At 50.2% G+C, this 21,903-nt stretch overlaps 1 protein-coding gene across 1 annotated transcript; it reads right to left on the bottom strand.

The window, feature by feature from the left end:
- Positions 1-18,106: 18,106 nt before the first annotated feature.
- Positions 18,107-18,667, bottom strand: LOC122152989 (olfactory receptor 14J1-like). The gene has a single exon (XM_042789119.1). It carries the CDS (start codon positions 18,665-18,667, stop codon positions 18,107-18,109), a length of 561 nt encoding a protein of 186 aa, XP_042645053.1.
- Positions 18,668-21,903: the final 3,236 nt, after the last annotated feature.

Here is a 21,903-nt window from a genome sequence, read left to right as displayed (position 1 = left end):
GACATCAAAAAGAGAATTAGGATTTTGAAAACATCCTTTGACCTGTCATAACGCTACTAATCCCGCAAGTGATTTTACACAATTTACTCCCCGTTTTTCTAAAAAGCACTGTAATAAATCCAGGGCTACCTCCTGTTCCATATCGTCGAACTGGTGCTCCCTGATTAAGGCACCTCCGGTCCTGCACTGCCTGGCTAAGGCACAGTACCGTTACCGCCGACCCACCCCTGATGAAGGCATTGTCGGCCCTATGCTCCCTGGCTAAGGCACAGAAACGCTCCCGCCGGCCCGGTGCTCCCTGATTAAGGCACCTCCAGTCCTGTGCTCCTTGACTAAGGCACAGTACTGTTACCGCCGACCCACCCCTGATTAAGGCACCGTCGGCCCTGTGCTCCCTGTCTAAGGCACAGTAATGTTCCTTTACTTTGACATGTTGCTGATGCTCCGTGATTAAGGCACCAGGTGCAGCTCTTGCCAGTAGCCCTTGCAGAAAGCGACCCTCTATCTTGGTTCAGGTCCTCGGAATGACACATCGGAGATCCAATGTTCGATCGTTCTTGATCCCCCGGGTGCTGCTGTATCTGGTGTTTCTCCGTGTCCGTTTCTGATCCCCCGGGCACTGCTGTATCCTGCACTTCTCCGCTTCCGGTCTTGACCCCCCGGACGCTGCTGTATCCGGTGCCTCTCTGCTTCTGGTCTCGGTCCCCCAGACGCTGCTGTATCCGGCACTTCTCTGCTTCCGGTCTCGACCCCCCAGACACTGCTGTATCCGGCACTTCTCCACTTCCGGTCTTGGTCCCCGGGTGCTGCTGTATCTGGCACTTCTCCGCTTCCGGTCTTGACCCCCTGGACGCTGCTCGAGCCGGCACTTCTCCACTTCCGGTCTCAACCCCCCAAGTGCTGCTGTAGCCGGCACCTCTCCGCGTCCATTCTCGATCACCCGGGCGCTGCTGGAGCCGGTGCTTCTCCACGTCCTCTCTCAAATCCCCGGGTGCTGCTGTATGTGGCGCTTCTACTCGTCCAGTCTCGGTCCCCGGGCGCTGCTGTACCCGGCGCTTCTCCGTGTCCGCTGCTCCATCCGTGTTATTCTTCTGTGCAGGTCCCTGTTCGGGTGCCATCTTGTGGAGCTGCGGAGGAACGACACGCCGAGACGGACTCAATGTGGGTGATAGAGCATCATATATCTTTATTGGACCAGGGTACATATATTTATACAGACAACGCTAATTATTATGCCTACTAGTCACTAGCTGATTGGCTTAAGCTCTAAAGGTCGTATCCGCACGGTCCACCTACTTGCAGTTAGCTTACAGCACAAGCTTCTCATAACACTAAGTTTCTCATGCCACTATTCCTAATTCCTCTTGACTTGTTTTCGATACACAATGGTACCATAACACAAAGTTTCTCAGACCACCATTACCATAACACTAGGTTTCTCAGACCACTACTTCTAATTCCTCTTAACTTGTTTTTGACACACCACGGTACACAAGGCCGAAGTGTCCTTGACATTCTTCATGTATCAGCATCTGCGAGCAGCTGCAGGCAAACCCTAGTGAGGCCCAACATCAGCGAGGCAGCATCAGCCCCTAGAACAGGCTCTGATCGTACAATTGCTCGGTGGGCTCATGACCCTTGTCTCTGAGCCGTTCTCCAACAGATACTGACAAGTTAGAGCAGACTTCTTTGAGCCCAAGCTATGTTTTTTTTTTTTTTTTTTTTTTTTTTTTCACAGAAAATCCCCTCAGAATTACTTCTCTTTCTTTAGAATAACGTCATTCCTTTTTTAGTAGTGATCTCAAATTTGAGTTGTTGCTGAGTGAGGCTACCTTCTCTGAAGTGGCAGAAATCCTCATCTTTCACATGGCTCTCACCCTGAACATGGGAGAGAGCTGAGGGAGAAAAGGGCTCCCTGTGCCCTAGTGCAGAGTCGGAAGAGCTGATCTGCCCTGAGTGACCTGCTGGTTACCACACAGGTGCCCTCTGCTTACAGCTCTCTCCACTGGAGGATGATGTAATTAACAACATACTTGAAGAAGAAATTTGACTTCTGTAAGCATGGAAGAGCCCATTTTCAAATTCCATTTCTCCAAAATGTTCTCTCTGTCCCTGTACAGCTGAACAGAATGGGATACAGAGGGGTGGTCTGGTCTCTGCTCCCTGGAGATCTCCCTGCCTGGAGCCATTTCTCTGTCCAAATGTCACCTCCCTGTCAGTGCTGCCAGCCCCCATCCCACCCGCTGTGTGCTCAGCTCTGCCCTGCAGACCCCTCCTGGCAGCAGGACACTGCCCAGGGACAGCTCTGTGTTTGCATGTCTTAAGCAGCACCTCAGCCAAAAGTTTAACCCTCAGGCAAAGGTGATCTTGGTACTGTTAGTATATAGAGTAGTGGGTGAAGGCACTTTAAGAGGTCTCTGGCAGATCTGCTGATCCCTCAGTGTAATGGATCAGCTGTCTCAGTGACTTTCTGTCCTGGTTCGGGCTGGAATAGAGTTCCTGTTTGTTTTAGTAGCTGGAGGAGTGCTGCAGCACACTGAGACCCCAGGGGCTCTCCAGGTCCTAGTGCCCTCACCTGTGTGCGGGGGGGGGGAGCACAGCTGGAGGGCTGGGCCGGGATTGGCTGATATTCCATGTCATGTGACATTGTGCTCACCATATAAAGGCAGGAGAGGGCTGGGAGAAGCTGCCACCTCTGGGAGTGTTGCAGTGGTGTCTTTGTGTTTGGGATTGCTGGCTGGGAGCAGGTGGGTGTTGGTCGGTGGGTAGTGAGCAGCTGTATTGTACATTGCCTACTGATATTGCTATCAGTGTATTATTCTGTTACTGTTATTAAACTGTTTTTATCTCAACCTGCGATTCTCCCTTTGCCCTTCCGATTCCCTCCCCATTCCCAAGTGGGGGGAGGGTGGGTGAGTGGCTGTGTGGCATTTAGCTGCTGAGTAAGCTCAAACCACGACAGTTTTTGGAACCCAATGTGGGGCAGAGGGTTGCGATGTGATAAGGATATTAATTGGGAGAGGTAGCGAGCAAAAAAAAAAACTGAACTCCGTTAGTGGAATGATCTTTGTAATGTCTGTAGTTGTAATTGTGGGGAAGTTTTTTTCAGGTGTGGTGAAGGGACTATGGGTGGATGTTCTGTATTGTATCTCAGTATTTTGTCAGTTATGTTTTATTTGGGTGTGGGGAAGTTCTTTTCATTCTGGTTTTGCCTACTCTTTGTTCTGATGTTGATGTGTTTGCTATTTTCTGTATTGAATGTTGGATCTCTTAATTCTTAAACACAGGATTTGCAGAGGCGAGGGGTGGAATGTCCTGGGTTGAGTGAGTGGTGGAGATTTTTGGTGGCAGGGGAGGGGGCTATCAGGGTGGCGCCCTGTGAGAAGCTTCTCGAAGCTCCCCCAGCTCCAAGTCAGCTGCACTTCTGTTTGAAAAACTGAGCCAATCAGCTGCGCCTCTGCGATAATGTATTTAAGAAGGGACGTGGTGATGGACAGTCAGACTGGTGAGGAGGAGTTGCTGCAGCTGCATGAACACCAAGGTCAGTGGAGGAATGGAGGAAGAAAGGAGGGGGGAGGTGTGCCGGAGCAGGGATCCCCCTGTATCCTGTGGTGAGACGACAGGGCGGCCCCCCCCTGCCACCCATGAAGATCTACGGTGGAGCAGACATTGATTTGTGGCCTGTTGTTCCTGCTCGTATGATCAAGGTTCTGTGCCTGAAGAAGGCCGGGGTCTCATGGGAAAAAGCAGCCCTGCTGCTGTATTTCAGCGCTGGGAGGATTGCAGCATGCGTTGGAGTCCCACGCCAGAGCAGCTCGGGAAGGGCTGCAGCCGTGGGAGGGAATCCAGTCAGAGGAAGTTAGTGACCCATGATGGAGCAGTGTGGGGAACGCTGCGGCCCTTGGGAGGAATTCAAGTTGGAGAAAGTTTGTGGAGGACTGTCTCCTGTGAGAGAGGGACCACGATGGAGCAGGAGGAATAAGTTCTGGACACTCCCCCATTGTGGTTGGCTGCCTTCTCTGTAGGGCTGCTCTCAACCAACTCATCACCCAGCCTGTATCTGTGCATGAGGTTGTCCCAGCCCATGTGCGAGACCTTGCACTTGGTCTTTCTGTACTTCAGGAGGTTTACATGGGCCCACCTCTCCAGTCTGTCCAGGTCCCTCTGGATGACATCCCTTCCTTCGAGCGTGTTGACTTCACCACAGATCTTGATATCGTTGGCAAACTTGCTGAGGGTGCACTTGATCCCACTATCCATGTTGGCACCAACGATGTTAAACGGCAACGGGCCTAACACTAACTCCTGGGGAACACCACTAATCACACTTCTCCAATTGGACATCAAGGTGTTGACCGCAAATCTTTGAGTGCAACTATCCAGACAATTCCTTATCCACCAATTGGTTCATCAGTCAAATCCATGTCTCTCCAATTCAGAGAGAAGGATGTCATGTGGGACAGTGCCAAGTGGCTTCCACAAGTCTGGGTAAGTGATGTCACTTGCTCTTCCAAATGTTCTTTGATAGGGCCAGCAACTGGCGAGACAGGTGTGTGTATATCACGTTGGTGTGTATGTATGTCAGTGGGTGTAACCACTAGCAAACACCAAACCAGAGCAACAGTGAGTAGAAGAGGACTGGGAGCCTGGAATTTTTGACAGCTTAAATCTGTGCTGGACAACAGAGAGACCAGAATTTATGTAAGTAGCTCCTGGAGGAGTAAGGTGGCTCAAACCACCTCCTGGAGATACTGTGGGTGCTTGGGCATCTGGTACTGATTATGCCATAGGCCTTTACCTGAAGGGGAACTTGTTCTTTTTGGAAGAGGGCATCAGGAATGCATGGAGCTCTGTCTGGGGATGGATGAGGAGTCAGCTGATGCATAATGACTGTGACAAAGCCTGTGCTGAGATCAGAGTCTGTGCTGTGCAACACACCCCATCAAGAAATGATGCTGTTAAACAGTAGATTTGCAGTGGTGGCAACCATGCCGGTTTTGCAAGGGGGGCTTCTGTCCAATTACTAATAGGATGTGCTACTACCAAGATGCATTTGGTGTTTCAAGCTGTCACTGGCAGAGGTCCCAAGAAATCAGTCTGTAGCTGTGCCCGTGAGTCTTCACTCTGTTGGTGCTGGACTGGGGCTTTAACTCCAGCGTAATCTGCACTGGTCATGGCAGGAGAAGGACGGCTCCTACACCAGAGATCTACGTCCTTCTTCCTGTTAGGCCAGCACTCACTGTCCTTCCCTCTGCTCAGAGGGTTTTCCTTAGCTCATGGATGAGCTTAATTAGATTCTCCTTGAACATTCTTAGTTACTTTAACTATGGGTCATCCCAGAGAATGTGCTGGCAAGGGTACCAGGATCCATGGTGGCAGCCCACAGGAACCTGGGCCTTCCCGGAAGAACCTGTGGAACTTGAAGAAGACTGACACTTGAATTCCCAGACTCCAGCGAAGGCATTGCATTTATTGCCACTTATGTGAGTGAAAATGTGTTCCTCTGCTAGAAACCGAGATGCTGTTCCATCTTTCTCTAGCTCATTTTAAAAAACTTTTGTTCTCTTTTTAAATCTTGTAGTTGGCCAATATCTAGCTGCAGTTATTTAATTTGTAACCAGAGTCTGTTTCTGTGGACCCTAAGATCTTATGTTGTTTTGATTAAGACAATTTTCTTAAATTGGGAAATTCCTTGTCCTTCAATTTCTGGATGGCTTTTTGCATGTTCTTTACCTTTTCAACTATTCTTCTCAGAAGAAACCTATTTCTGAATGCACCAGATTGGATCAAGATTCTCTATTGCTGGGGCAATGGGAGAAGCCCAAGGAGCCCCTGGGCCAGGAGTCTTTTCCTGGGAGAGGGGCTGGCACAGAGCGGCTTGCTGGCAGGGGACAATAAGGATGCCTGGGAGACCGGAGCAAGGGACACAGGGAGACACTGGCCTCCATCTCCTCATGCCATGGCTGGCCCTCAGCCCTGGGGCTGATGGGGAGCCTGAGACACTCTCTTTCCTTCCTTCACTCCCAACACGTGGATGGGCCTCAGGAAACATCCAGGAGCCTGGAGGTTGCACAAACCTCCTGGGATGAGGTTCCACCACTGCAGGGGAAGAGGAAGGGTGTGTGAGACAGATGGGAGTGCAGGGAGAGAGTGGGGGGGTGTGGCAGTGTGTGTGTAACAAACAGTAAGATGAGAGGTCTGCGGCAAGGGGAGGTGTGGGAGTGTATTGTAGTGAAGTGAAAGTGGTGGAGTTTTGATTTGAAGGAGAAGGTGTACAGTTCAGTGCTGAGACATGGAGCTATATAGATGACTGAAGTAAGGCTGGGTTCGGGGATAACTTTGACAATTGAGGAGCAATAGCAGGCCTTTGGAAGAAGTTCCACAGGTTATGGGGAACTCACAGCCATTTGAAAAAGAAGAGAACATGACAGTTTTGTGTTTGAACAAATAATGAATTAGGACAGAGTGTTACCAGTAAATCTTGGGATGCGATGGGATCAGAGTGAGATGGGGAAGCAGAGGTGGTGGTTCTGCACAGAAACAGGCCCAGGCATAGGCAAGTGTAGGACAGCCTGTGGTGGGAATGTCCCCTGATGGGGCTGGGACCCCCCAACACAACTGAAAGCCTTGTCCTTCTGACTGTGGCTGCTGTCTCTTCCACTGAGGTCCCTGAGAGCACACCAGTTCCTTACAGCCACAGAGCTCTGCTGCCTCCTCCTCTACCCTCCACACAGCCTGGGAGGAGTCCTCCCGCTGTCTTACACTTGGCATCACACACCCCTACATCTCACTGCCCCCAGGAAGAGCCCTCAGCATCCTCTGAGGGGAAGGATCCCCATTCCCAGGCTATGGGGTCAGGGCTTGAACAGCCTGCATGAGGAAACATGTCAAGGGCTTTCACAGTCACCTGAACATTTGATTTCAGGCTGGCAGCAGTGCCTCTGCCTTCCTGCTTCATCACCCCCAGGGACAGGAACCTTGTCTCCTCATTCCCTCCATGGGCTCTTCAGTGATGGCCCTCGGTGGCCATCAATGACACTCTCAGGAACTTGGAGGGTTCCTGCTGACTCCGACTTCTCTAGAGGCCAGATCAATCCCTTTCCAGGATCTGCAGTTCAGCAACTTGGCACCAGAGGCCCAGAAGCAGCTAAAACGTCCTCAATAGCCAAGTCTCTGGGTATCACTGAATTCCTCAGTTCCTGTGTGGTGAATTTGAGTGGTTTCAGAAGTGTAGTCAAAGTGAAAAGCTTTCAGTATTAAATGTTAATAAGAAACAATCTCTTCTTTTTCCATTAGTTCTTATTTTCCTGCTTACACACTAAGTGACATCACCCAACTGCAATTGATACTGATTCTAGAGCATCTCCTGATTAAGTCTGAATATGGAGGGAAGTCAAGACCCTGTATGTCAGACACTCTCTGGGCAGTGTTTGTCCCTACCTCCAACCCCACGTCTCTCACCAGCCCCCTGCGACTTACAGCACCTTTTTCCAATCTGAGCTTTCTCCAGGATGGTCTGTAGATGCACATTTCAGCCCATTCACACCAGCTCCTACCTGAAGTACATGGGAAATGAGCTGCACACAGACACAGAAGAATGTTTCTTACTTGCAAAAAAACAAAAACAAATGATTGTCCAGTTCAATAATATTAAAAAAAAACCAAAACAAAAAAAAAAACAAACAAAAAACAAAACAAAAAAGCAAAAGCAGCAACAAAAAAAAAAAAAAAAAAAAAAAAAAAAAAACAAAAAAACAAAACAGAACTCCTCTTCTGCATATGAAGTCCACCTAAACTGCTCTGAAGTCCAATTTCTATCGTGGAGATGCCCTTACACCAAAGGAAAACATATTTTTGTCAAGCAGAGAATGCCCTGACCCAGGCTCTGTCCATAATTACTCACGGTTTCTCACACCCTGAAGTTATAAGCTCCCTAAATTCACAGAGGGATGTAAAGAGTCTAAACAAAGGAAATTTCCTCTTTTGAATAGTCATATCTGCACTAATCCCACTGTATGTGGGCTACAAGTACATCTTCCAGTAGGCTCTACAGCATCCGGACCCACTCATTTCTTATTCGCCTCCAACACAGGCAGCTTGGGTGCAATTGTCCAGGCTTCCTCATCTACTCAAGGGACAGAAATGAGCTGTCTCGACTGAGATGCTTTGGCTCACCCTGCCTGTCCACCAGCTCCTGCTCCAGAAAGTCTCCCATCAGCCTGGGGACACATTTCCCAGTCCGATGCCATGGCCTCATCTACCCTTGTGTATCTTGCAGGCAGTGGTCACCACTTTGTGGGCAACTGGATCAATACTTGAATGAAGATTTGGCAAAAGTTGAACCATTTTAAGAAACAGGTTGAGAAAGTGGATCCCTGGATAGAAAACAGTTTACGGATTTCTCCTGGCTGCATCCTGTTCAGTATTTGTTGGGTTTTCTTCATCATGCTGTCTTATCTGCAGATCTTCAGGGCCGTGCTGAGGATCCCCTCTGAGCAGGGACAGCACAAAGCCTTCTCCATGTGCCTCCCTCACCTGGGCGTGATCTCCCTGTTCATCCACACTGCCATGTTTGACTACCTGAAGGCCTCCTCTATGTTTCCCCATCTCTGTATCTGATAGTTTCATTTCTGTAATTAGTGAATGCTTTCAGCATTGAACCCCCTCTTCTATAGCATTAGGAACCAGGAACTCAAGGATGCCCTGAGGAAACTTATTGGAGGTTTTTCAGCAGCCATAGACTCTCAGCCTTTCTCTGCAGATGACCCCTACTATATGTCATGACAGCCCAAGAATACCTTTGCTTCTCTATACATTTTGGTCCTCGTTTTTCCAGTTGTGATGATGTGTTCTTCAAAGAAATAGCATTATTCTTTCCCTCCTACTTCAGTATCCAACCATCTTGTGCAACCCAGAGACTTGGTCTCAATAAGGAGCTCTATGTGTATTAAAGCAGAATACATGAACTCACAACTTTTTGCCTTAGATCCATCCTGATCGGGGCAGGAATGAATGGGGAATGAAAACACCTTTCTGGCTGCACCATCTCAGGTCAAGCCTCTCTGACAGCGTGGCAGCAGAAGCTGCCTGAGAACCTCCAGGGCCAGGGCTCTTGTGCAGGTCACGGGAGAGGGGATGGCATGGAGGGGCTGCAGAGCCCTCAGCATCTGCTGGAGAGGAGAGCATGGGATGCCAGGTGCCACTGGAATCCTTCTACTTGTGCCACTGAAGCCTCCCATCTCCGGGGCTAACCCCTCTCTGCCCCCAAGGAGCTGCTCTGCCTTTCAGAGGGGCTGAGGCTGTGGTGGGAGTACCAGGAACCTGCCTTGGGACTAACCCAGACTGGGATTTTCTGGGGAATGAGGTGGAGGAGGTCAGGGGAGGAGGAAATCTTGGAGAAGTTGGGCTTGAGTGGAAAGTAGCAGGAAGAGAAAAACAACAGAGTATAAGTTGTACTGCATGACCACACAGGGTGAGGACACACCAGGGGATTTGTGGTGCAGAGCCAGGGCTTGTGGAAGGGTTGAAGGCATGCAGGTGCAGGAGAGAAGAGGCTGGTCTGTGCCCTTTTTTAGAATGAACAGACCAGGAAGGTGACCCAGGGCCTTCATCTCCCCCAGCCTCTCTCACTGGCCATTTCCAGCACTGGCTGCTCACCCAAACTTATGGGTGAGTCTTTCTGTGAGACCATCTCCATCCTCCTGCTGGTCTCAGTGCCTGTATGGGGGGACCGGCCAGCCCTGCCCGGCCTCTCTCCTGGCCCAGACCCCGGCAGACCCTGGAGCAGGGCTGTCTGTAAAGACCAGCATGGGACACAACTGGGTCTGGGCAGGGGTCAGATGCTGGGGGAGCCTCCAAACCATCATGGACTTAGGAGAAGGGGCAATGAAAACTGTCTTAGGGTTTGCGACACAGAACCTTTCAACTATCACAAACCAAATGAAGGAGGTGATTGGGAAAATCCAGCAGATATTGCTCAAGGGCAAATCATGCCAATATAACATCATCATCTTCTTCAACAAAATAACATCTTCTGTGACATGGGGAGATCAGTGGATGTTGTTGTCCTGGACTTCAGCAAACATTCAACACTGTTTCCTACATCCTTCTCCTGGACAAAGTGGCAAGACAGAGATTGAAGCATTGGTGTGAGAGATGGGTAGGAAATTGGCTCAGAGGCTGCACTCAGAGGGTGGTGATCAATGCTTTTACTTAGGCTGGAAGCCTGTAGCACATTGGATCCCCCCAGGAATTGGTACCGGGTCCCATGCTGTTCAAGATCTTCATAAATGATCTGGATGTTGGGATTGAAAACACCCTCAGCAAGTTTGCTAATGACGTTAAGCTGGGTGGTGAGGTGGACATGCCAGAAGGGAGAGTCATCTTACAGAGAGACCTGCACAGGCTGGACGAATGGGCCAGCAAGAACAATATGAACCACAAGACAAAGACAAGTCAAAAGTCCTGCACCTGAGTCAGAGCAACCAAAGAGCCCAGTAGAGGCCAGGAGGTGTGTGGCTGGGGAGCAGCCCTGCTGAGAGGAACCTGGGGGTTCCTGGTGGACAGCAAGCTGAAGAGGCTCCGGCAGTGCCCCGCTGCAGCAACAACAGCAAATAGGCTCCTGGGCTGCATCCACAGGGGCGTTACGAGCAGACACAGGGACATGATCATCCCACTCTGCTCAGGCTTTGTCAGGCTACAGCTGGAGTGCTGTGTCCAGTTCTGGTCCCCACAATGGAAGAAATCCACAGGCAGACTGGAGACAGTCCAAAGGGCTAAGGACAGTCATTCACTGGAAGGAACTCCCCAAGGATGTGGTGGAGTCCCCACCACTGCAGGTTTTCAAGAAACAATTGGACAGGGTGCTAGGTAGTCTCATGTAGGCTCCCTTTCCCACAAAACTTTGGACCAGAAGATCTTTTGAGGTCACTTCCAACCTGGTCTGGTCTATTATACTGTGATTCGATGAATATCTCTTTGGCCAGTTGGGGTCAGCTGTCCTGGCTGTGTCCCATCTAATCCCCAAATTCTTGCCCATCCCCAGCTACTTGTTGGGAGGAAGAAGAGTAAGAAATAAAGAAGACCCTGATGCTGCACAAGCATTGTTCCACACTAACCAAAACACTGCTCTGTTCTCAACACTGGTTTAATCTCAAATGCAAAACAAGCCACCATAAAGGCTGCAACAATGAAAGTTAACCCCATCCCAGCCTGACCAAACACACTTGCAGTGGGGGCCCCAAAATTGATACGACAGTGTACAGGTGATCAAACGAGTGATGAGTGGAGTGTAAATCACTCCCCTCACTCTTCTGGCAGGGCTCCTCTTTAAACACTCTGGCTGCCTTTGCTATCAGGTCATGCTGGATTGTGCTGATCGTTGCTGGATAATGTTTTGCTTCCTGACCCCCAGCACAACCAAGGCCTTGGCCACAGAGCTGTTCCCCAGCCAGGCAGTCGTCATCTCCTGTCACTGTAGGGTTTCAATCTCTCCAAGGGGCAAGACCTGGACATTGTCCTTCTTCTGTCCTGTGAAGTTCCTGACAGGACAGTCCTCTCATCTGCCAGGTTTCATTGGAATGGCATCCCTAGGGCACAGGAATGGTCCTCTCAATTTACTGTCATTGACAAACACTGTCAGAATTGACTCCTCTGGGTTAGAGATAGAGTTGTTAAATTGTCCAGATCCCAGGAGATTTTTCTGTGCTGCCCCACAATGCCCCAGTATCTCCCACTGCACTCCAGGTAGGGTATGACCCCTTCACCACAGCTCTCTGAGCCTGAACCTCCAACTGGTGTTTCACCTCTCTGTCTGTTGACCCACCAGACTGTAATGGCCTAATGTGGGTACAAGAATATTGAGGGAGATCATGGCCAGTGTCTTGCAGCATTGGAAGTACCTGACATCCACTGTTCTTATGTCACGCACAAAAACAGTTACTTCATCCTGCAGGCAATCAGGTTAGCAGGGCATGATTTACCCTTGGAAAGTCCCTGCCAACTGAATTTGGACATTTTCTTCTCTTTTAGGTGCCCAGGAACGTCACCCAAGAGGACTCTAACTGACGGCACACTCCTCACCAAAGAGAGCTTGTACAGCCTGTGGTTCCCTGGGTGGCCCTTGTGGGCTCTTTCCAAGATGGCTGCAACATTGGCTTGTCCTCTCCCACAAGAAGCCTCTACCAATCCCATGACCTCTTAAAAGACATATGCCAAAGAAATATCCATATTCAAGTCTAACTTCATTGCCACTACCCTGCCTGGTTTACCACATACTTAATTTCTCTAATATTTCATGAATTTGCACCTGGCCAGGATACAATGAACATTTCTCACGTCACCTTTTCAGATGCAGACCCCTGAGGCAAAGGACCTTTCCATTATCTCCAGATTTTCCTGCCTTTTATTCTTTGTTCCTTCAGATAACTCTCACCTATGTTGCTCTTTTGAACTTCAGGGAGTAAAAACTGTCAACAGCCTCATTTTCTCCTTAGTCAACACTTTAATTGTGTTTATACCTATCTTTGTGTATTTACCTACCTAAGGTATTTCTCCTGACAGTAGCCCTTGCATAAGGCAACCTCATTAGTGATATCTTGTATTTAACATATGCATCTGGATCAGTCTTTATTGCTGATGAAAGTTTATCATACTTTAGATTTCTTTGTTTCCAAGGAACAGAAACCCTTCTGTGCCTGTGGGCAGCCAGTTCTCTAAGGACAGCAGTGGGAGCTGGTGCAAAGGACCTGTAAGATCCAGCTGCAGAGATCAGTGGAGAAGGCTGATGTAAGGAGAAGTGATGCAAGTCCCAGAAGGCCAATGTGAAAAATGGTGAGACTGGGCAATGAGGAGGAAGGTTGTCCATTCTGTGGTGGACCCCAAGGGACTGTCCAGACCTCCCGAGGAGACACTCTGCATCAATATCAGACACAGAATGTTGTTATCACCTCTTCTCTAAACTGAAATTAATATAAAATGCTCTTTATAATGAAGAATCATTTTTATTAGATATCTTTGGAAATGTTCTTCCTTGACTACATTCCAAAATTAATTCAATTAGCTGTACAAGTCTTGAAGACTTCAAGAAAATAACAGGAAAATGCATGGCTTGTTAGTACATTCTGTATTTTAATGAGCCCCATGGTGTGTTTGGCCCGGAGTCCATGAGCCTCAGATACTGAGTGGAGACTGAGCAAAATACTCAAGAAGTCAAAGTCAGAAGAAAACCCAAAGTACCTTGAAGCATTGATTGGCCCCACTGAGGGCCATTACTGACAAAGCCTCCCCATGGACTCGTTAGAGCAGATAATTGGAGGCTGTGATTACAGGTAGGCAAAGGCACTGTGCAGGTGGCTGTAAGGCTGCAAAACCCCTTGGTTTGTTTTATGAAGCAGAAAGGCCAAGCCCTGACCCCCCAGGCCCTGCGAAGGCATGTCATGACCCTCACGTGTGGGTCAGGGCTCTTCCTGGGGGCAGTGGGGTGTGAGGGTGAGCAATGCCACATTTAGGGAAACTGCACAACACCTCCCGGCTTCCCCAAGAAGGGACAAGGAGGAAACAATGTTCAGAGTTAGAAAATAAGATTTATCCTGGCAGGCTTCAGTGACAGAGGCAACTGCCATAGCCAAAGGGACAAAGAGCTTGGTTTTTTTGTAGCCTTTCAGCCCTTTATGAGCCCTTGGCTACTTCTACTGCAGGTTTTCTTCTGCTGTCCCCTTCATGTATGTTTTTCCCTTCAGGCTCCTGGCATCCATCTTGCTTTCCCACCTAGCTGTCACCTCAGCATTTCTGTACTTTCATTGATATATCTCCACCATCGCTGGCTGTTCCCTGACAAATAATGCCACGGGCTGATCACAAACTTCACTGACTGCCATCTTACACAATAATGCCACCCTTTCAGTGAGATTTCCTTTTCTCACATCCAGTCTGAACTTTCCAAGCTGCGTTTTGTTTTCTTCTCTTCCCGCTACCAAGAAAAGCTCCATCATCACTGAAAGTGCCCTTCAAGCACTTTCACAGGCTACTGCTACAGTGCCCTGAGCCTCCACTTCAGCAGACTGAGGAAGCCCAGGTCCCTCAGCCACCCCACAGACCCCAAACTCCTTCCTCAGAGATCTCGTTTGAAGCTTCTCCATTTCCCCTCCATTCCTCCAGAACAGAGAGCCCCACCCCCAGACACACTAGTCCAGATGTGGCCACACCAGTACTGTGTGAACGGGGATGATAATCCCCTTCTCTGGGTGGCCACGCTCCTCCTAACTCTGCCCTGTTTGCACTTGGCCTTATTTATGCTGATCATGCCCCGCTGGCTCACATGGCATCCCTTGTAATGCCCAGGCTCTTCTCATGACGGTCAGTCCTGGGCTGGTCGGGTCCCAGCCTGCCCTCCTGTATGGGGTTATTCTCTCCCCAGTAAGTGACTGGCTGCTTCTACTTGTAAAACTTCATGAAGTTTCTATTGCCAAATCCAAGAGTTTCTCAAGGTCCCCCACAAGTGAATGTTCATTGGGCCAGATTTTAATGCCAGGCAGAAGTGACCTGGCAGCCAGCACCCGAGGGGACACCACGTGCTGCTGTGCTGCAGAGGCCCCTGCTCAGTCACCCCAGCAGTGCTGGAGGCAGGCGATGCCCTCCACCACCCCGCAGGTACTCTGCCTGCCTGCCAGCTCCTGCTCCAGAAGGGACCCCATATGTCCTGGGACACACGGGTGCTCCAGCTACACCAGGGCAGTGGCCACCTCTGTGTGGATGGCAGAATCATGTCCTGAATGTATATTTTGGAAAAACTTCTAATTCAGCATAAAAGAGCTCGATATAATAGATGAGAAAGTCTTCGTTTCCAGCACTGTGAGGTTTTTAAGGAAGATTCTTTCCAGTTTACTTAGTCTTTTATTAACAGCACCAGGGGTATGTCCTATCAAACTGAATATTGCTCTCTTGCTCTGTAGAAATAGTTTTATGCAGCCACTTATCACAATAAATTTTCTTACCAATAATTGAAATGGAGAAACATTGCTCAGAAGAGCTACCGTGTTTATACAGGCACATTATTTATTCTACTTATGCCTCTCTGTCTTTTCTCCTTCCTCCGCCTATTTAAACTTCAATGAGCTTTTCAATGGAAAGATCCCATGTGTCATAGAAGTCCTGCTGGAAGAGACCTGAGCACTATCTTGTCTGATTCTCCCTCTCAAGGCAGGGTGAACTAGATGAGGTAGCTGAAAGGCTCCCCCAGATTGTCATCATCCACAAAGGACATGAAGGTGAGCTCCATCCTGTCATACAAGGAGATAATAAAGACGTTCAACAGTGTTGGCCCAAGTGCTGGTCACTGAGGGAGGTCGCTAGTGACTGGTTCTCAGGAAGACTCTGTACCACTGATGACATCTGGGACTGATCGTCCAGCTAAACTCCCACCCATCTCATCATCAACTTCTTCAGCCCAGATAGCACCAATCTGGCTGCAAGGAGACCATGTCTAAGGCCCTGTTAAATTCCAGGCACACAACACTGCCTACATTCCCCTCCTATACACCTTCAATAATCTTTTTCTTTTCTTTCAATGGCCTGTAGGAGGACTTGTCCCACCACCTTCCCCCTTCCCAGGGGCTGAGGTGAAGGTGACCATTGTAATTCTCACAAACTTCTTTCTTATACTTCTCAAAGAGAAGTGCGATGTTTGTAATTTCTGAGGACCAGGAAACTTCCCTGATTGCTCTGGGTTTTTAGAGATGTTTGAGAAAGTCCATGATAACACTGTCCAGCTCCACCAACACCTCTTTGTCCCTTCCCACACCAAAAACCTTCTAAATATCACACATTTCCACAGAAATGCCCAGGACAGAGCACATGCTTGTCCTTCTCCTCTGGTCCTGTTCATCAGACAACCAGAAAGGATTTCTGCCTGCAGGCCCACAACTCTGAGGGGGTGTCTCTACAGCTCACAGCTTGCCTGAGAATTTTTCTCAGTGTTGTTTGTATCCCCCAGAATATCTCTGGTTCACAGTCTGTAAATGAGGGTATTGATCAGGGGCATGAGGATAGTGTAGAAAACAAATTTTGTCAAACTATCTAAGGAGGCCACAGGACTGTATCTGGGACAAGAATGACATGATGACTGCAGATGACATCAATACCCCTAGCCAAGATACAGCTGCCTTCTCAGCACAGACCTGCCAGTTTGGGAATCTTGCAGAGAGAAGTGGGTGGCACACAGCCTGGTACTGTCCTTAGGATGTAGCCACCAGAGGGAAACACTCAGCACCTGCAAAAAGTGCCAAAACCAGCACTGACACTGCTGTGAGCAGAGGTGGTACCTACAAGGAAGAACTTTTGTTTCTTTGTTAGTTGATTCAAAGAATTGTAAAAGAAGTTGAGAGAGGTGAAAGATGAACATACGTGTGTTTCTGAGTGCATTCACACTCCCTAGATGTGCTCTGTGCCTTCTGAAAGGTGAGAAATGCCTTCTTCTGAAGGGCAGCGTCGCTCATGCTTGCAGAACCCCTTCTGAGTGCGCAGGTGAGATGCTCCCCAGGGCAGCTCATTTCATTCTGTGCATTTGAAGGCAGGGGCCAGACAGCCAAGGAAGGGTGATGGAGCAGGCAGAGGCTTTTGCAATGAACATGTCCAAGGAGGCTGAGATGAGTCTCACTGGGAAGGTGGGGTTGTTCCTGCAGTCACACACAGAAGTGTCAGGGCTCTGTCAGGTGCCCACAGCTGAGCTGGCCTCGGGCACTCCTCTTACACACAGGGCTGTTCAGAGACACGAGTCCTTCCCTTGCACACGCAGAGGCAGTGCACTGCAGGAGCCATAGTGTCTCTCTGAACTCCTGCTGCCACCCCCAGAGGCTGGGAGGCACCTCAGCCCTGCGGTGCTCGCCCTTCTCTGCACCCGTGGGAGATGCCCCGAGACATGAGGAATGGACTCAGGGACCATGGTTCAGGGAAGCACCTCCCAGTGCTGCATTCAGGGGGTTTCCCAGGGGATGTCAGTCTCTATGTGAAGTGACCCCAAGAGATGGTCTGTGCCACAGACCTTCGTGGCAACCCCAGGAATAGCTGGTGGATTTTGTGCTCACTCTGGTTCATCTCACCGCTCACACATGATGTGCAGGTTTATGCTTTGTCTGTACAATACAAACACGGACTTCTGACCTAGTCCTTTGTTGTCCTTCTGTGGAAGTATGAAAAACCTATCTGATCTGAGGTAAGAGGTCCATGCTGGAAATGGTGGTTGTTATTGTCTGGTCTGTGGCAATTGCCCTGGGGCTGCTTCCCCGGGGTGTCCAGCACACACAGACACAGCCCAGCCCATGCTTTCCTGGTCCTTCAGGTCTCTCACAGGAGCCTGGCTGTACAAGAACACTGCTGTGAGCCCCCACCCTACACATGCACACACTTCCACACTTCACTGGTGGTTTCTCTCCCAGACAATTTCCTGGGCATGGTCTTGAGAGCAACTCTGGAAGAAGACCTGAGCCTTCCTGCACTGCCCTGAGGAGATCCCCTTGTCTGATGGAAACGCTGTCATGAAGGCCAGCTCTGTCACGGATGTAACCACTGCCTGTCCCTACCTGCGGTCAAAGGACTGCCACACCATGGGACAGTGACCAAGGCACAAAACCACTCAGATCTTAGACCAATACAAGGGCTCAGGAGCAGAAAGTGGAAGTGGAAAATGAGCAGCACTGGAAAGACCAAGTGGTTGTGTTTTTTGGAAGCACTACTGTGCCGTAGTGCTTTTCCCATCCACCTCTGCACACACACTAACCCAGCAGGTCGGGAGATGGCCTTGGAGGAATGATCTCAGAGAAACATGTTGCTGCAGCATCCTTTATCTTGTTTAAACAGAAAGGAAGCACAGGTCCTAATTTACACAGTCTCTAGGTCACACAAAATCTTGATAGTTGCATTATTAGAAAAAGGTCAAATAATGACAATTCTTTGTAGAGAACACCATGTAAATTAAAGAAAGCAAAAAAGCCCACCCAACAAAAAACAAAAACAACAAAAGCTACAGATTATGCACTGGGATGTAATGATTTAAAATATGAGTGGTTTACAGAAGACAGGTACTTTATTTTTTCACAAAATCATTCTGTTATCATTTCCTCAGGGCATCCTTGATCTCCTGGTTCCTCATGCTGTAGATGAGGGGGTTCACTGCTGGAGGCACCACCGAGTACAGAAATGACACCACCAGGTCCAGGGATGGGGAGGAGATGGAGGGGGGTTTCAGGTAGGCAAAGATGCTAGTGCTGACAAACAGGGAGACCACGGCCAGGTGAGGGAGGCACGTGGAAAAGGCTTTGTGCCGTCCCTGCTCAGAGGGGATCCTCAGCACGGCCCTGAAAATCTGCACATAGGAAAAAAGAATGAAAACAAAACACCCAAATGCTAAACAGGCACTAACCACAAGGGGCCCAGCTTCCCTGAGGTAGGAATCTGAGCAAGAAAGCTTAAGAATCTGGGGGATTTCACAGAAGAACTGGTTTATGGAATTGCCTTGGCAGAGTGGTAGGGAAAATGTGTTGGGAGTGTGCAGGAGAGAATAGAGAAATCCAGTGCCCCAGGCAGCTGCTGCCATGTGGACACAAGCTCTGCTGTCCAGGAGGGTCCCGTAGTGCAGGGGTTGGCAGATGGCAACGTAGCGGTCATAGGCCATGATGGTGAGAAGAGAAAACTCTGCTGTTATCAAGAAGAGAAAGAAAAAGAGCTGTGCAGCGCATCCCAGGTAGGAGATGTCCCTGGTGTCCCAGAGGGAATTGGCCATGGCTTTGGGGAGAGTGGTGGAGATGGAGCCCAGGTCATTGAGGGAGAGGTTGAGGAGGAAGAAGTACATGGGGGTGTGGAGGTGGTGGTCACAGGTGATGGCTGTGATGATGAGGCCGTTGCCCAGGAGGGCAGCCAGGTAGATGCCCAGGAAGAGCCAGAAGTGCGAGCTGCAGCTCCCATCTGTCTGCAAATGCCAGGAGGAGAAATTTGGTGATGGAGCTGTCATTGAAAATTTGCTTCCACTGGTCATTGGGCACTGTCCATGGAGGAAAATACATTGAAAAGTTAGGGTAGACTTCTCTGAGATAAAATCTACTCTGTATCTCTCAGCAACTGCCTCTCCCTTTTAACCAAGACCTTCGGCCAGTCCGTCCGGTGAGCTCAGGTTGGTGTTGGCTGAGGGTGCCCCATGGAGCAGGGGCTCTGCTGTGATCTCTGGAGGAGTCTGTCCTGCCAGACAACCACAGATAAATCGGAACACATGTGATCTGAGATTACATTCAGTCATGTTTCCAAAGAGGTTTTCAGCATGTTTGCAAACAATTCACCTGACTGCAGGGCAGACCTCTGGGGATTATTTTTGTTCAGACTGTTCTAGTTGTACCACCACACAAGGAGTGGTTTTAAGGCTGAAATTCTTGGCATTTCTGCTGCACTCCTAGTGAAAACTTCTGGGTCCTGAGAGGCCAAGGGTCTGTCCTGCAGTTCAGAGTGAGGAGAGTTGTTCTGTCCATCAACCCTGGTTTCCTCTGCTCTGTGTTGGCATCACTTTGAGCTGGATGATGATAGACAGATTTTCCCCAGACAAGAAACTGGACACTGCTGGGACTAGAGGAATCCAGTCTCCAAGCACAGCTCTCCAAAGCCCTCAGCCCCTCTCATCACACCTGAGGAGGATCTCAGCTCTCCCCTCCCAGCCAGGGACACAGAGGGCTCATTGCAGCTGCCTGTGTGCAGATGCCCAGCAGCATTTCCATGGCCTTAGCACTGAGGTGTTTCCTCCCTGGGGCTGCTGGATAACACAGAGATGTCCTGGGAAAGCTCTGCCCACCTGGAGAGAAACCTGCAGCCCAGCACGAGCCCCTCAGAGCAAGAGTTGAGTGTCTTAAAATTAAGGTGTCCTGAAGAGAGAATTAGGTCCTTTATTTTCCCCTGAGCCCACAGATTATAAGCAAACTTTACTCCCATGGACACATCTGCACAGCAGGACCCGCAGGGTTGGGCTCAGAAATGCAGCTTAACCCTGTACCCCCATCCCAGTAAGTCCAGGGATGACAGTAAGAGGAGTAGATACAGGAAAGCAAAAATGGAGAAATTCCTGAATGCTGGAACTGCTGGAGTGAGAAAGGGACAGGCAGTTAGGTATTGAGTAAATTTTCCTCTTCAAGGCTGAGGCTGCTGCAAAGGTGCCCCATGGCCTTCAGGGCAGAGGCTGTGTTGAGTGAGAGAGGAGAGCAGGGGGTTGCTCCATGGAAGGCATCTGAACTGAAGGACTTGGCAGGGAGGAACTCAAATCCCCCCTCCCATGGTGTTCTGGGAGCAAATCCTTTTCCCTCCCTGTCCATGTCTCTGATACCTGGGGTTTTCCCTGCTGGGACCTGCTTTTGTGTCCCCTTATCTCCTCCCTGTAAGTGCTGCCAGCCCCCATCCCACCCGCTGTGTGCTCAGCCTGCTGCAGACCCCTCCTGGCAGCAGGACACTGCCCAGGGGCAGCTCTGTGTGTTCAGGGTCTCAGGAGCAGCTCAGAAAAGTGCTAATGAGAAAAGGGATCTGAGTGCCTTCTCCACAATAAAAAAATAATCTAACCATTCCACCCAGTCAAACAAGAAAAGAAATCTGAAAGAGTCGCTGCATTTCAAGTGCAGTCTTGACATACTTCTTCAGAAGGACCCTCTGCAAAATCCTCAGAATGATTTGGAGCTGTGAGCAGCACTGTCATTTCTGTGATGGGGGTCTCTCCTTCCCCCCACAGCTTCTCCCCACAGCACCGTGGGGAGCTCCCCGGGCAGGCTGAGTGCTGACCCTGGCAGGCGGCAGAGTCCCTGCCCCAGCACACAGCCCCCTGGGGTGCAGGGACCCTGCTGGGAAGGACAGCCCTGGGCACCCCTGCCTGCACACCCGGCTGCACACCCCTGCAGCCGGCCCCGCCAGAAGGCAGCCCTCATGCCCTGGCCCTCGCAGGGGGCACCAGGGAAGCCCTGCTCGGGAGCAGATCCTCCTCCTCCTCCTAGGCAGGAGGCAGATTCCTGGCGGCTCTGCCGCCTTCCCCAGATCCCTCCCCGAGCTGCAGCTGCATTGCCCTGCACCCCCAGACTTACTGTGGCCAGGGCCCTGACATTCTCCTCCTCGGAGCTCTCAGCAGCCTCCCAGCCCAGGCTGCCTTGAAGCTGTGTGTGCCTCGCTGCTCTGCCCTGGGTGCCTGCAGGCAGTGCCCTCAGCCCTGCTGCGCTTTGCAGAGGAGCTGCTCCTGGGCAGAGCTGTCTCTCTGCAGCGCTGCCCACTTGCCAGGAGCTCCCTCCGGCCCAGGAGCCCGGCCCAGCTCAGCACCACAGCAACAGCCCAAGGCACTTTAATGACCCCTCAGGAGGGTTTGGTGCCAACTCCATAAACCTCAGACACTGAGAAGAACCTGGAAAAACCTCTGAAGAAATCAGAGTTAAATTGAAACTCCAAAGTTTCTTGTGGTTTTAATGGCTCCCACTGAGGGCCACTGCTGACAAAGCCTCCCCAGGCTCCGGTTAGAGAAGAAATTTGGAGGCAGTGACAACAGTTTCAGAAAAGCAAGGGAAAGGTGTCTCTGATGTTCAAGTAAACCTGAATGTGTTGCATTAAGGCAAAGTGCCAGGCCTTGTGCCCATTAACCAAATGGCCAAGCCACGACCCCCAGCCCCTGGGAAGGGAGATCCTGTCCCTCCCACATTCCTCAGGGCTCTTCCTGGGGTAGGGGGTATGGAGATGTGCACCTCCCAGGCTCCTGAGGATGCACAAGGAGGCCATGAGGCCCCCGTGCTGCAAGGGACTGTGCCTCCTCACAGTCATCAGTGGCAGGGACAACAGCCAAAGCTAAAATGATGATGGGGTTGACTTTACTGGGGGCTTTCAGCTTTCCCACAGCCCTCTGTCATC

The sequence above is a fragment of the Tyto alba genome, unplaced genomic scaffold (genome assembly GCF_018691265.1).
Source record: "Tyto alba isolate M040663 unplaced genomic scaffold, T.alba_DEE_v4.0 Super-Scaffold_15, whole genome shotgun sequence".
NCBI lineage: Eukaryota > Metazoa > Chordata > Aves > Strigiformes > Tytonidae > Tyto > Tyto alba.
The sequence above is the reverse complement of the archived record's forward strand: the minus strand, read 5'-3'. Positions and strand labels throughout refer to the sequence as shown.

Excerpts from the sequence above, each read along its gene's own strand:
- LOC122152989 (XM_042789119.1), bottom strand. The coding sequence starts at position 18,667 with ATGGCCTATGACCGCTACGTTGCCATCTGCCAACCCCTGCACTACGGG.